Below are 16,546 nucleotides of genomic sequence, written 5' to 3'. Positions count from 1 at the left end.
TTGAGCACGTGTTGACGGTGCGTGTAGCAGGGCGTCGCCAGGCCACGTGACCGTGGCGAGGATGGGCTGGGCTCCGCGGTATTTTGTCAACCAGAGAGAGAGAGAGAGAGAGAGAGAGAGAGAGAGAGAGAGAGAGACGGCGCGCCCGCCTGCCACCTCAGCGCTACTCTGCGTGCCGTGCCGTCCCCAAGGCCGGCAAAGGACAGCCGCAAGGTCACGTGGCAGACAGACTCCCGCCCCTCTCCACTCTCCGCTCACTCAGCGACGTGTGCGCTATCTCCCGCTTTCTGCCGGCGGCTCTAGCATTTAACCAGTACCAGCTACAGGTACGTACCTGCATCCAACGCACAACGTAGAAATAATCAGCAACCAGTTGCCTAAAAGAAACTCATTTATTTAACTGGTTTCAGGCACTCAGTGCCCTCCTTCAGAAAGTTGTAACTATCGCTTTATTTGTGAGTGTCAACAATATGATGTGTAGCCGGCCGGAGTGGCCGAGCGGTTCTAGGCGCTACAGTCTGGAACCGCGTGACCGTTACGGTCGCAGGTTCGAATCCTGCCTCGCGCATGGATATGTGTGTTATGTACTTAGGTTAGTTAGGTTTATGTAGCTCTAAGTTCTAGGGGACTGATGATCTCAGAAGTTAAGTCCCATAGTGCTCAGAGCCATTTTTGAATATGATGTATACAACATATAACTACAGCAATATACTGCATTCATCTTCGTGTTGACACTCGCAAATAATGCGACAGTTATACCCTCCTGAAGCGGTGCCAAAGTCCCTGAAATTAAAATTTCTTTTATGCAACTGTTCGCCGATTATTTCGGTATAAGGCTGCTGAAAATGGACAAAATAGCAAACACAACGTAAGGGAACCATTCATAGTTGATAAAAGGTCTTAATGCCGTTTAGTCTTATGCGTCTAAGGCAACCAGCCACGCACGTAACCAAATTCGGGAACAGTTGCAAACAAAAGGTTCAAATGGCTCTGAGCACTATGGGACTTAACTTCTGCCGCACGAGATTAGCCGAGCGGTCTCAGGCGCTGCAGTCATGCACTGTGCGGTTGTTCCCGGCGGAGGTTCGAGTCCTCCCTCGGGCATGGGTGTGTGTGTTTGTCCTTAGGATAATTTAGGTTAAGCAGTGTGTAAGCTTAGGGACTGATGACCTTAGCAGTTAAGTCCCATAAGATTTCACACACATTTGAACATTTCTGAACTTAACTTCTGAGGTCATCAGTCCCCTAGAACTACTCAAACTTAACTAACCCAAGGACATCACACACATCCATGACCGAGGCAGGATTCGAACCTGCGACCGTAGCGGTCGCGCAGTTCCAGACTGAAGCGCCTAGAACCGCTCGGTCACTATGGCCGGCAGCTGCAAACATTCCACTCAAAATGCAGGCTGTATCGTGTTACCGAAAGACGAGGCGAGTGAAAGTATGCGGCAGACCTAATAGAGGCAGAAAATATTCCAGTAAAATTAGTCCACGAAGCAGCTAAAGTCAATATGAAATAATGCTATAGGCAGTACCAACCAGTAACTCTTGATTCTTTAAAGAATCCATTCTTCTACACAAAACAGCTTCAAACGTAAGACCACTTTACAAACGCGTTATTGTGTTAAATATTTTCTGTTAAGCACGTGAAACCCTTATGGTTCAGGACGTAAACCCCTAATTATATTTGTTTCACCACTTAAGGATTAATCACCGATTGCCTAATGGAAAAGTCAAAATGAAATTTGGCTGAATATTGTTTGGGTAATTTGCACTCTGTATGTAACAAAAGCTAGTTCTCACGCACCCCAATGTATATGACGTCACATCTCATGGATCGGGGCACACGAGAAATACGGGCGACCCGCATCGAAGTTGTGACGTCACACTAGTCGGCTGAGGTCACGACTCGAGTTGTCCGCCATACTTCGCGAACGCTCGCTTCCGTGGGCGTCCCACGGTAAATCAGTATCCAGTTGATAAAATAACTACAAAAAGAAATTTCTCGTGTGCTATCGAGAACATATATACAGTTAAACGAGCAATCGAGAATTGTTAAACTCGTCTGAAAAAGTTAGCCGCTCCCCGCCGGTGACGGCTGCTGGCCGTCGTAACCTAGAGCCCTGAAAATTCCAGACACGCACACCACATTTTTAAACCACTTCACAGAAAAAGCACCACCCTACAGCCTTAAAAACGCAAGGAAGCAGAAATAATAATTCGCAGACAGCTAATGTCCACCTACCATAACCCAAAAAAGATCCACTACAGTAACTATAAGCAATAGATACGCCAGCCATCTTACTTGAAGAAATTATTTTCTACGCCCAAAATTTCCGATAAAAAATTTTCCTACTTGTGGCTTCCAATAAACCTACGATTTCAGTCCACAAATTCCAGACTATATTCTGATTATGATGCCACAAACTCACTCACCCTTGGACTAAACTTATCAGTTTCTCAAGTGCATACTTGGTGTGTGTGATAACGCTGGTCGATTTGACCAGAGGTATCAAACTGATTTGAATTCCACCTATCGTCGTCCGAAGTCAATACGTTCGGTCGATGAGACTGCTTAAAGTGCGACCGCGCACATAGTGGCGTACTGACTTCCAGAGATCGCATTTCTTCAATCGATTACACACTTCCTATTGCAGAAAGTATGTTCCAGATCAATACAAACGATACTATTCCCACTCATACGATACCGTTTTCAGAAATGCAGCTTTCTCTCTTTGATTTTAAGTGACGGATGAAGGATTCAACTTCTTGCATGTGTTTGTGTTAGCACCATGGCTGTCTGAGCTAATGAGAAACAAATAAAAATAATGGAGGATTATCGGTTCTTTGCACGTTTGCGGTTCGTCAATCCTGACGATTATAAAGACTCCTTACAAGCAAGTATAGCATGCAAACTGTTATATTGCTAGAGAAGGCCGAAATGCACGCTATAAGCTCACGCAGGATGGCGTGAGGTCTGAAACAGGATACGGAATGAATGCTATAAAGAAAAGTACGTAGCTGCTGGAATACTTAAATTTATTCCATCATTTGTATACATCGTTCTTGATGAGACATGCTTCATACGATAACTATCAATTGCTATGGCGCCTTGCTAGGTCGTAGCCATTGACTTTGCTGAAGGCTATTCTAACTATCTTCTCTGCAAATAAACGAGGCTTCGTCAGTGTTGCATCGCTAGCTAAGTCGTCCGTACAACTGGGGCGAGTGCTAATAAGTCTCTCGAGACCTGCCGTGTGGTGGCGCTCGGTCTGCGATCACTGACAGTGGCGACACGCGGGTCCGACATGTACTAATGGACCGCGGCCGATTTACAGCTACCACCTAGCAAGTGTGTCTGGCGGTGACACCACACAAACAACGAACGCCATTTGTACGCCAGACAGCAGGGCTGAGTCGATGGTGTTCGAGAATGATTACTAGGTAATCAATGGATCGCTGATTCAAACATATTTTTCCCCCGCGTAATTCAAATTCTGCACCATTTAAATGTAAAATTCATGTCTTCTTGTTCCTAATAACATACTACATGCGAAATTCCAGATTTCAATGCAAAGACAACTTCATAGTTACCGATATTTATTAAATATTGTTGCTCGAACAGTCCATGGATGTACTGCCGGTCCACAGTGTCCAACGGGCACAATATTTCCGCGATCAGACATGTCGCCATCGTTGGGTGCGTCAGGATTGGCGTAAAATTACAGTGCAAACAACAGAATCTCTGGTGAAATGAATGCCAAGAAGAGGAAAGGAGGCCCTACTAAGAACTAACAACAACATTCTACGTTCAAACTGTAATTTTCAAGCCGGCCGCGGTGGCCGAGCGGCTCTAGGCGCTTCAGTCCGGAACCGCGCGACTGCTACGGTCGCAGGTTCGAATCCTGCATCGGGCATAAATGTGTGTTATGACCTTAGGTCAGTTAGGTTTAAGTAGTTCTAAGTTCTAGGGGACTGATGACCTCAGATGTTAAGTCCCATAGTGTTCAGAGCCATTTGAATTTTTGTGATTTCAACACTGTAGACGAATACTTATTTTGCGTCTTACATTGCCTACCTGTACTTCTGAATGCTTAACCATATTTATTTACGTAGCAATCTGTGTTTCTTTATTGTATTCTAATTTTCATTGATCAACGAAGACGTCCTTGTCCGTGCTTTATTTCAATCCGCCAGTTTGCAACCTTTATACACCCTTAAACATACACTCATGTATTAGACGAATACTTTGCGGTGTAACTGTAGGTAAGGCTATAAATAACAGAAGAATCAAAATTTTTGATTCAGTAGTTCGCTTAAAATCGTTTGAGAAAGACTGTAATGTAGGTGGCACGCGCGCGCCTCCGTTTTGCCAGTATGGCGCACCGACGGGGGGCAAGAATCTGCGTGTGAATGGAATCCCTCACGCGCGCAGGCTGAGTTAAGCCGTCGGCACACGGACCGTGCATCCGAACGTTGAGCGCGCCGAGTTTTTGACGTCATAGCGTGGAATAGCACGTGCGGGAGTCTTTCCGAACGTGCAGCGCAATATCTGGCATGTCAGATACTCTGAGCGTGCGTCTGAGCGTTGACCAATGGGATGGCACAACGCCGCCTACGTCACACGCACGCCGTCTCCCTTCAGTACAGAGTTGTGACGCGCCATATTGGCATTCATTTCAAGCCTATATGTATAATATGCCGTTTCTGAGCACCAGCAAATTGAGAACCAGTAGAAAACCCGTTGTTAACTGCGTAATTCGTTCCAACAAAATAATGAGAAACATCAGATAAGTGGCCAAAGAATTATTGTAACTTACGTATTATAACAGTACGTTATTTGAAGGCAGCGACACACTGAAGATCCACCCAAACCGCGTTGTTCTTGGTACAATTTGTTATAATTAAATTTCAATTAGTAACATATCTACGATTACGGTTTTCTGCCAGGTCCGCAGCTCGTGGTCGTGCGGTAGCGTTCTCGCTTCCCGCGCCCGGGTTCGATTCCCGGCGGAGTCAGGGATTTTCTCTGCCTCGTGATGACTGGGTGTTGTGTAATGTCCTTAGGTTAGTTAGGTTTAAGTAGTTCTACGTTCTAGGGGACTGATGACCATAGACGTTAAGTCCCATAGTGCTCAGAGCCATTTTTTCAGCAAGGGGTAAGATAATGAGATGCAATGAATGTGTTATTGGCTTAGCGTAATGAGTATGCCGGCACGGTAGCTCAGCGTGTTCGGCCAAAGGGTTTAGCTAGCCGCGGTAATGAAAAAAAAAAATGAAAAAAAAACTGAGTGAACGGATCAACGAACAACCTGAACAAGTGTCATTGGACGTCCGCCACGAACAAATTCAACGAACAATATAGAACAAAATGAGATTTTTAAAAAAACGTAGCGTAACTGTACTGTATTGAGATGTTGTAGGGGCCGTGGTTCCCGTATTGACACTTCCAGATTTTTCTTTCCTAACATTCGCGTTTTTATTAGGTCCTGATATTTTATTATTAGTTTAATATAAGTATACTATAATATTTGATGATAGGTAAATATAAGTGCACCTTTTTTTGAGGGACGACTTTGTTCGATTGGCTTAACCTACAGGACAGCTCGCGCTAGTTGTATAAATATATTTTGCTTCTTTTATGCTTTGTAATTCACATGTTGCAAAGATTCTGCTACTGGGTAGGAACATTGATCAAGTAAGACTGACCTTGGGGTTTTACAAAAATGTGGGAATGATGAAATAATGTTTATCTTATGCGGAGAAGTATTCCAAATTGGTACCGCATTGTTTGTAATGGAACTTTTATAAGCCTGTGTCCTTATTGATTGGACATGGTACTTTCTGTTGTGTTGGCAGAAGAGTCAACACCGTGTTACCAGAGCAGGCCGAAATGCACGCGTTTTACGTCACGCAGGCTGGCGTGAGGAGAGAACAATACTGACGTGAGGTCTGGAACATGACAAGGAATTAGAATTCAGAAAGCGGACGGAAGCAGTTTGATACTTAACTTTAATCCATTAATGATGAACATCGCTCTTGACGGTACATGATTCACAATATTATCTGTTCAGCATACATAGTAACTGAATATGGCGCCTTGCTAGGTCGTAGCAAATGACGTAGCTGAAGGCTATGCTAAACTGTCGTCTCGGCAAATGAGAGCGTATGTAGACAGTGAACCATCGCTAGCAAAGTCGGCTGTACAACTGAGGCGAGTGCTAGGGAGTCTCTCTAGACTAGACCTGTCGTGTGGCGGCGCTCGGTCTGCAATCACCGATAGTTGCGTCACGCGGGTCCGACGTATAATAACGGACCGCGGCCGATTTAAAGGCTATCACCTAGCAAGTGTGGTGTTTGGCGGTGACACCACACTTCCCTTTTCGTGGACGATGGAGGAAATGTGCGTTTTAATAGAGCTAACATGGGAATTTTACGCGCGCCCGTTGAGTAAACAGTGTGATTTACGAACTAGAAACATCCCTCAACTCCCGCTGGAGTGCGTTGCGATCGCGTATACCACGTTGAGGCCGACTTACCGTATGCACAAGTCGCATCGTTCCTGAACGCTCAGCAGCACGTTGAACTTGGCAACTGAACGTTGACGTTCGACAGCACGGTCCGTGTGCCAACGGCTTTAGCTGCTGCTTGCACAGCGACTAGCCGCCAGGGCGCCCCTTTAGACCGCAGCTTTTAGACTGCTGGGGCCTGGCCGGCGTGCAGACAACACAAGGCGCCGCCGCGCCGGCCTCCGGCAGGCAGGCAGAGGACGGCGCCAAGGTCACGTGACCGGCCGGCGCCGCGCGGCTTTCTGCGCCTCGGCCCCTTCCCCGTCAGAGGCGTGAGCTCAGCGCCGCCCGCCGGCCACTTTCCTTCCTGCTCTTCCTTTTCCCTTTCCTGCCGGCCTCAGGATCCGGCTGCGCTGGCGCCTCCGCGCCGATACGGCAGCGCGCCACAAGACGACCGACGCCGCGCCGCCGCCGCCGGCAGTGGCCGGGCTATTTATAGACGCGGCTGGTGGCGGCGGCGGCGGCGGCGCCGGCGGCGTGGCGGAGGGGAAGGGGGGCAGGGGGCAGCACTGGCTGCGAAGGGGCGGCGCGGCGCGCCTCGCTATTTCTACTCGCACGTCGCCCCATACGCAGGCCTAGTGCTCCGCCTGTTTCGGAAGAGAATTTGCAGCCTTTACACCTTTCTGAGGAGCAGCTCGCCACATGTCACTACCTAGCCGCCCTTCTGTGCTAACCCCGCCCGCCACTGTAGTCCCCTGGTCCAGTGTCTGGGGCTATTCCTCATGTTGTGGCTTGAAACGTTCCTGCTCGTCCATCGTCTCGGAACTTCTGTAGCGTCCAGTGAAGTCCTGTAGCGGCTGCGGTCACGGTCCGTCAATTCCTAACGCCGTACGGAGTGGTGCGCCAGACAATACACGCAACGTATTTCTGTGTAGACTTCATCCCAAACGTTTGTTAGCTGACCTACGTGATTTCAGCTCCTTCTGCCTCGTGATGACTGGGTGTTGTGTGGCGTCCTTAGGTTAGTTAGGTTTAAGTAGTTCTAAGTGACTGATGACCATAGATGTTAAGTCCCATAGTGCTCAGAGCCATTTGAACCATTTTTTTTTTTTTTTTGTCTCGCTTGGACCCGCGAGCCAGGATTAAAACAATACCTTCCAGGAAACGATACTACAGTGCCTGTGTTATTCCGAATTATGATGTAACGCTCGTTCGGACATGCAGCGATCCTCAAGTACAATGTCTCCCCTATAGGGCAATATACCGGGTGATCAAAAAGTCAGTATAAATTTGAAAACTGCATAAATCACGGAATAATGAAGCTAGATAGGTACAAATTGACACACATGCTTCGAATGACATGGGGTTTTATCAGAACCAAAAAAATACAAAAGTTCAAAAAACGTCCGACAGATGGCGCTTCATCTGATCACAATACCAATAACTAACATAACAAAGTAAGACAAAGCAAAGATGATGTTCTTTACAGGAAATGCTCAATATGTCCACCATCATTCCTCAACAATACCTGTAGCCGAGGAATAATGTTGTGAGCAGCACTGTAAAGCACGTCCGGAGTTATGGTGAGGCATTGGCGTCGGTTGTCCCAAGAGATGTCGGTCGATCACTATACACTTGCGACTTCGGGTAACCCCAAAGCCAATAATCGCACGGAGTGAGGTCTGGGGATCTGGGAGGCCAAGCATGACGAAAGTGGCGGCTGAGCACACGATCATCACCAAACGACGCGCGCAAGAGATCAAAAAAATGGTTCAAATGGCTCTGAGAACTATGGGACAACATCTATGGTCATCAGTCCCCTAGACAGAACTACTTAAACCTAACTAACCTATGGACATCACACAACACCCAGTCATCACGAGGCAGAGAAAATCCCTGACCCCGCCGGGAATCGAACCCGGGAACCTGGGCGCGGGAAGCGAGAAAAAAATTACAAACTACATTTTTTTCTCTTCGTATATTTTACGATTCCTGGAATGCTCACAGAACATACACCTTTATTTACTATCAAAAACAGTCTTGATCACAATTTATTTCTTACGGTGACCGGTTTCGACCACCAATGTGGTCTTCAGACCAGTGAGTATGAAACTCCTTCTGGTGGTAAATCACTAGTGATTTACCACCAGGTAATGTAATTTACTTGCAGACCTAATTTTTCGGCGCTAGGATTCAGACTGCCCTTTAAAATGTTGATAAACGTGTGGTGATCCGTTGTACCTTCTGTGAAATGTAATTGTCCAGAACCTGCAGCACTCAAACAGCCCTACCTCATCAGGAGCCACCACTGAGTTTAACCTCTGGCACAAGATTGCGTGACAACATCTCCGCAATCTCCTTGCGCTACACCATTCGCCTGCCATCCGACCCGAATGCGTTATATTTACTCTCATCAGAAAATATTACTCTATTCCAGAAGTCTTCCTTTTTGAATCTGTGTTCTACCGCAAAATGAAGTTGTTTCTTTCGATTTCGTTCACTGATCAAAAATTTCTTGCGCGCGACCCGGCCGTGATACCCATTCGTTATGAAGGTATTTGTGTTGGCACATACCTTCTTTCCGCTAGACTCTAACACCCCAGCCAACTTAGGAGCGCTGATTTTAGGTTTCTTCTCCATTTCCCTCGGGGCACGTCTGCATCAGTCAAAGCGTGAGGGCATCCGGTACGTGGTTGGTTTCTTCATGATTTTGTTGCGCAAAATCGACCTATTTTCGACTGAACCGTCGACTTTGGTCTACCGACTACTTTAGCAATCTCCTAAAGAAGATTTGCACTCATCATGTAAGCGCAGAATAAGTTTCCTTTGGATCAGCGTCGTCTCACTACCCTTACGCCCCATGGCGCTAATTGCACTGTACCCGCCCCTTTCAGAACCACAACAGGCGAAAGAGTGTGGCCGGCCGGAGTGGCCGAGCGGTTCTAGGCGCTACAGTCTGGAACCGCGCGACCGCTACGGTCGCAGGTACGAATCCTGCCTCGGGCATGGATGTGTGTGATGTCCTCAAGTTAGTTAGGTTTAAGTAGTTCTAAGTTCTAGGGGACTGATGACCTCAGAAGTTAAGTCCCATGGTGCTCAGAGCCATTTTTTTGATTTTATCAAATTTTTTACAGTTGAATCTAGCTCTTTGGCAGACTGACATGTGGTGTCTGAACTTCACTTCCCGTAAATGTCAATCATTACTACAATCCGTTTGGCGTGTGGCGACCTTTTTACATTTCGGCAGCTTCGAATAATTACTTAAGGTATAGACCTTTCAGCAAATCAGAACCTGGAACATGATGTAGATGTTTTCATTGGCCATTTAGTGCTTCTGTAACATCTTTGGAAGTCTGCCACAGATGCTGGAAAACACGACCGCAGTGGGGAAATTATTCGCCCTTAAAATCATTCTAGTGGGCTCTGACCGTCACCCATTTAGGAGGATTAGGGAAAGACCGGACCATCAACCTGTAACGGGTCATTTACGGGTGGCGACCGTCGGCAAGTGCTGACCGCTTCTGAGGGTGACAGCGCCGGTTTGCCATTGTCTGCGGGACAGCGGCTATCCTCCAGCCTGAAGGTAAACGGGCTTTGGTTCCCACTAATCCATCTGAAGGGTGGTGGCGTGGCCCGACTAGGTCGAGGTTTTTTCCCACTGAATGGCCGGCGTCTCAGAGTTCCCATTGGCAAACAACTTCTGAATGTGTCGACAAGAAGCGGCACTTTACAGATGCATTCTGAACGCTAGCAGGAAACGGCCAATCGCAGTGACTATTTTCTGCTCAGGAGGCTGAAATGTCGGCATGTGAAAATAGTGTTGTGGAGCTGTGGGCAGCTCGCGGAATCGAGCAATCCGTCGGTGGCCCTGACAGAGTGTAGGAGGCGAGTTTGAGTCCTCTGGGGTGGAGTTGGTGTGGAGGCGTACTGCGGAAGTTTGTAGTCAGTGGCCACTAAGGTTGTTTTAGTATACGCGAGGATCAGAAAGTGTTCAGAAGTGCGTTCACTTTCGCGCGCGTGCGAAACGACTTGATCCATTGTTGGTTTTCGAGTGAGCGTACACGGACTTTTTTGTATTTGGTCATGTGACGTCCGTTGGAGTTCATTGTTGTTCCCGTCACTCAGTTTTTTCATTAGAGAGACCAGCCGGCTCTCTGACTGAACACGATGAGATACCGTGCCGGCTCTTTTTTCTTTTAATGTGTGCGCGACCAGAATCGGAACCTGAGACCTCCTGTTTACTAGGCAGGCGATCTACCCTCTCCCACCTTTTTTTAAAAACTGGCGGTGAATCGAGGAAGTACAGTACATACTGACGAAACTAAAACTAGCTCTAACATGGAAATTAAGTGTTTCCGGACACATGTCCACATAACATCTTTTCTTTATTTGTGTGTGAGGAATGTTTCCTGGACGTTTGGCCGTACCTTTTTGTAACACCCTGTATATTGTGAAAAGCAATGGTCCCATAACACTCCCCTGTGGCACGCCAGAGGTTACTTTAGCGTCTGTAGACGTCTCTCCATTGAGAACAACATGCTGTGTTCTGTTTGCTAAAAACTCTTCAATCCAGCCACACAGCTGGTCTGATATTCCGTATGCTCTTACATTGTTCATCAGGCGACAGTCCGGAACGCCGGCAAGGGCCGGGTACCGCACGAAGTTCCAGTACGCGACTGATGTTTTGCTGGGCGTTTTCCTCCTAGTAACAGGCTGGAGCAAGAGACGAGACAAGACGGCGCGCGTCAGTGAGTGCTCGGCCGGACCGAAAAAGGGCATCAGTCTGTGAGGAGCGGCTGGGCTGGCTGCTCCACTCCAGCCAGTGTTTGCACGCCGCGTTGGGGGGAAGGTCACAGATAAGGGGGCCCTTATCGACCGACAACTGAATCTGGCCGAGGCAAAAACAGCCAAGCCGCGATGCCGCCGCCGCCGCAATCTCGGCCCATTTCAATTAATTTCGGCCGCACGCCCGCGTTCAACTGGTGGCATTGTTCCAGGCGTGACGGACGAGCCAACCCCGCGTGGCCACAGCCGAGCGTCGCCGCCGCCCCCGCTGTCTCCCTCGGATGTAGCGTTCAAAACGCCGTAGGTGAATACCCTGGCAGCTCCACAATCATACTACACCGAGGTCGCAAACGGGATACGCACATATCCAAATGACGGTACTATCGCCTACACAAGCTACACTACTGGCCATTAAAATTGCTACAGACGTGCTACAGACGCGAAATTTAACCGACAGGAAGAAGATGCTGTCATATGCAAATGATTAGCTTTTCAGAGTATTCACACAAGGTTGGCGCCGGTGGCGACACCTACAACGTTCTGACATCAGGAAAGTTTCCAACCAATTTCTCATACACAGCTGCTGAGCGGCGTTGCCTGGTGGAAAGTTGTTGTGCTGCCTCGTGTAAGGAGGAGAAATGCGTACCATCAAGTTTCCGACTTTGATAAAGGTCAGATTGTAGCCTACCGCGATTGCGGTTTATCGTATCGCGACATTGCTGCTCGCGTTGGTCGAGATCCAACGACTGTTAGCACAATATGGAATCGGTGGGTCCCAACGGCCTCGTATCGCTAGCAGTCGAGATGACAGGCATCTTATCCGTACGGCTGTAAAGGATCGTGCAGCCATGTGTCGATCCCTGAGTCAACGTTTGCAAGACAACAAGCATCTGCACGAACAGATCGACGACGTTTGCAGCAGCATGGACTATCAGCTCGGAGACCGTGGCTGCGGTTACCCTTGACGCTGGATCACAGACAGGAGCGCCTGCGATGGTGTACTCGACGACGAACCTGGGTGCACGAATGGCAAAACGTCATTGTTTCGGAGGAATCCAGGTTCTGTTTACAGCATCACGATGGTCGCATCCGTGTTTGGCGACATCGCGGTGAACGCACATTGGAAGCGTGTATTCGTCATCGGCATACTGGCGTATCACCTGGCGTGATGGTGTGGGGTGCCACTGGTTACACGTCTCTGTCACCTCTTGTTCGCATTGACGGCGCTTTGAACACTGGACGTTACATTTCAGATGTGTTACGATCCTTGGCTCTACCCTTCATTCGATCCCTGCGAAACCCTACATTTCAGCAGGGTAATGCACGAGCGCATGTTGCAGGTCCTGTACGGGCATTTCTGGATACAGAAAATGTTCGAGTGCTTCCCTGGCCAGCACATTCTCCAGATTTCTCACCAACTGCAGACATCTGGTCAACGGTGGCCGAGCAACTGGCTCGTCATAATACGCCAGTCACTACTCCTGATGAACTGTGGTATCGTGTTGAAGCTGCATGGGCAGCTGAACCTGTACACGCCATCCAAGCTCTGTTTGACTCAATGCCCAGGCGTATGATGGCCGTTATTACGGCCAGAGGTGGTTGTTCTGGGTACTGTTTTCTCAGGATCTATGCACCCAAATTGCGTGAAAATGTAATCACATGTCAGTTCTAGTAGAATATATTTGTCCAATGAATACTCGTTTATCATCTGCATTTCTTCTTGGTGTAGCAATTTTAATGGCCAGTAGTCTATATTATTGCCTTCGCTTACGAATTTTGAGGTATGTTTAGTAGACTACGCCATTGGACGTTGGTTGAAAAGCACAGCACCTCTGCCCTGAAACTTCATAGTATCGCGACTCAGAACTAGAGTGTTCGTTCTTCATGGAACGCTAGCTGATCGCTGAGAATCATCTTCCAAGTGTTCCTGGAAGCGGTATCTGGCATCTACTGATAACAGTAGCAGCGGCGATGGTGGTGATACGGAGTGTTGGACGATCTTATTTAGTGCACCTTGACAGATTACGATACTCTTGAAACCTGTAAGTCCTCGTTACAAGAAAAACAGTTTTCAATAACAGTCTAAAAATAGAGGTGCCTTCGAGTCATTCACCACCTTAAAGAGCTCGCAGATAATGACGTTTACATCAACTGTGATTGAGAGCACATCTTTACCCCAAGCCTGTGGCAGCGTAGGACAGTAACTTCTGCAATGCGCTTGAGTCACAAAATATTATGTGCTGGCAGCCATCGTATGAATTGCTGGCCAATGGCAGAGTAAAAATAATTTTTTCTTAGCCACTTTGCTCAACTGTTGTCAAAATTCAGTTTCTTGCGCGACCGATAAGGGTTCTTCAACTAACGGAACGATAGAAGCTAGGTTAGTACCGCGGGATTCGCAGTCTCGGTGCTCTAAAGCAGCAAGAGACCCGCGGCAGTACGCCACGGGAACAGCTGATTAGGGAGTTCTCTGGAAATTTCTCGACCTCTCCACTGCGCGGCGGCGCCCGAGCCGCAGTGTAAACAAAAGCGTTCTGCGAAGCGCAGATAAGGCGTCACGCCGTGCTGTGCTGTGCTGTGTACTCACCTTCAGGTCTAAGCTTCTCTTTGGGGAACCTGCAGTACGGGGGAGGAGGTGACTCTGCAACACAAGAACAGACAGGGCCGGTTATTGCCGACAGTACACCAACGTATCGATCGTTACACACAACAAAAATAAAACAGACTGCAAAGAGGTTAGTAGACAGCTAAGTGCAGAAATTAACAAGAAATGACTGCAGACATACTGATAATGCCGAAGGTGCTCGGCGCGAAACATGATCACGCTGATAAAATACCTTATTTCTCGATAAAGTACTCAACAACCATAATGTGAGTTATTCGCAATTGTGATGTCCTGTAAAGAACGAGATACGTTAAGAAACGTGTGTACGAGAAGAAATTGCATGTTCAAGGGACCCCACATAATGTACATCTACACACTGATCACTCAAGTGCGCGGCAGAGGGTACTATTTATCCTTAAGCTATTGCTACTTGTCATAAGGAAAATTACAGTTTAATGTCGTTTCGATGAAGAAATCATTCAGAGTTCGTATGGGAAAGGAAATAGCCAGTGCCTTTTTCAAATGCAACATCCCAGTATCTGCCTCAATTGATTGCTTCTGGAGCATTTTTTCACACTAACAACGTATCATTTGGTGCCCCTCTGCTCCCGCTTCTTTTCTCTCTTACAATTGCATCCGTGTCAGTTTACGTACAAATGTCAGCTTGGTGCCCCAACCAGCCACTACTAACGTGTGTGTGTGTGTGTGTGTGTGTGTGTGTGTGTGTGTGTGTGTGTGTGTGTGTGTGTGTGTGTGTGTGTGAGAGAGAGAGAGAGAGAGAGAGAGAGAGAGAGAGAGAGAGAGAGAGAGCATGTCAGTGGGAGGGAGAGGATTGGAGTAGGAAGGAAAGAAATAATAGGAGGGAAAGAAAGTAAGAAAATAAGAAGGAAAAGTAAGAAAAAGGACAGAGAGAAAAGAAGAGAAGAGGTGGAAAGAAAGAAAGAAAACAAGAGGGAAAGAGTAAGAAAAGGAGAGGGAAGGAAAGTAAAAAAAAAGAAAGGGAAGAAAGTAAGGAAAAAAAGAGTAGAAGAACGAAAAGAAAATTATGGGAAGAAAGTAATAAAAACGAGGTGAACAAAGTAAGAAAGAAGAGGCAAAGAAAGTATGAAAAAAGTGGTGAAGGAAGTAAGAAAAAAGACGTGAAAATAAGAGGAAAAGAGGCGAAGAAAGTAAGAAAAAAGGAGGTAAAGAAAGTAAGAGAAAAAAGGTAAAGAAAGTAAGAGAAGAAGAGAAAATGAAAGTAAGAGAAAAAGAGGAAATGAAAGTAAGAGAGAAAGAGGAAATGGAAGTAAGAGAAAAAGAGGAAATGGAAGTAAGAGAAAAAGAGGAAAGTAAGAGAATAAAAGGAAAGTAAGAGAAAACGAGGAAATGATAGTAAGAAAAGAAGAGAGAAAGAAAGTAAGAAAAGAAAAAGGGAAGAAGTAAAAAAAGAAGAGGGAAGAACAGAAGAAAATAAGAGGGGAAGAAAGTAAGAAAGAGAGGGAAAGTGGAAAGAAAGTAAGAAAAAGAGGGGAAGAACGTAAGATAAAAGAGAAAAAGAAAGTAAGAAAAGAGCAGAGAAAGAATACAGCATAGATACAGCAGCAGCCACATTTCTGGAGGTAAAAGAAAAGTTTGTAACTACAGTAATAAGTGACAGAACAAAGTACAATTCACAAAAGAACTTTTAAAACCATGCATCAGCACAGAGGAGGAAAACTTGATGCTGGCACAATCGAAGTTCTTACGAACCACAAGGACTGGGTTACTGGATAAACTTCTTAGTTCTAATTTAGCTGCTTTTGAAAGTTCATTAAAATGAACAACGATGTATGCTTGATAACTAATATTTCCGCTGAAAGATGTGGAGCACTGCAGTTTGAACTTTGTGGTCACAGTAAGATCATTACCTGTGTACATACTTGCAAAGTAATGCCGGCCGGTGTGGCCGTGCGGTTCTAGGCGCTTCAGTCCGGAACCCCGTGACCGCTACGGTCAAAAATTGATTTTTGATGTGATACTCGTATGTCGGCAATAATTTTGCTATCGGGATCGACGATTTCGCTGTTTGGTCTCCTCCCTCAAATCAACCGACCGAGCAATCTTTTGCTATGGAAAACTTTAGACACTCATTGCTGTTAAATGATAACGAACCTTAATTTTCTGTAAATGTGTATACGAAACACGGCTGTATGGTCGAGAAACCGAAAACCAATAAGGAATCACTAAATATGCGTAAGGGCAGAGCAGGCCAACAGTCGCGGGAAATTATTCTTGCCGGCCGGCAGCAGAGGCACTGACGTCGACGCGCGGCGTTGCGTAACGCGGAGAGTGCCAGTGCGTGCGTCTGCGTCCGAAGAGCGGCCAGTTGCTCACGGCGGGAGCAGAACCGAACAGGTGCCCCCACGTCACCGCCGTCGGCGCTATTTTTAATGCCGCCGGAACCCGTTCCGCGGCGCCCGGAGAAATAATAAAAATAAGAGCCGGCCGGGCGGGCAGAAAAAAGCAAGGAAAAGTAAACGAAAGGAGGAAAAAAAGGAAGGCACGCCAGAGGGGAGGGGAATCAGCGCTGCAGCGGGGGTGGGGGGGAGGGGGCGCACGCAGCCGCGATTCACTCGCCGACCCCTGCACGCTGCCATGGGGTCGCAGTTGCGAGCACACCGAG

General features: G+C 47.2%; 1 protein-coding gene across 1 annotated transcript in view; it reads right to left on the bottom strand.

The window, feature by feature from the left end:
* Positions 1-16,546, bottom strand: part of LOC126427983 (mothers against decapentaplegic homolog 6) — a 235,941-nt gene that overhangs the window by 107,773 nt on the left and 111,622 nt on the right. Inside the window, exon 2 of the mRNA XM_050089868.1 lies at positions 13,885-13,938. Within this exon, the coding sequence (XP_049945825.1) occupies positions 13,885-13,938 (54 nt within the window). The remainder of the gene's footprint in view (positions 1-13,884; positions 13,939-16,546) is intronic.

The sequence above is a fragment of the Schistocerca serialis genome, chromosome 12 (assembly GCF_023864345.2).
Source record: "Schistocerca serialis cubense isolate TAMUIC-IGC-003099 chromosome 12, iqSchSeri2.2, whole genome shotgun sequence".
In the NCBI taxonomy this organism is placed as follows: domain Eukaryota; kingdom Metazoa; phylum Arthropoda; class Insecta; order Orthoptera; family Acrididae; genus Schistocerca; species Schistocerca serialis.
This window is presented reverse-complemented; position numbering and strand designations above follow the sequence as displayed.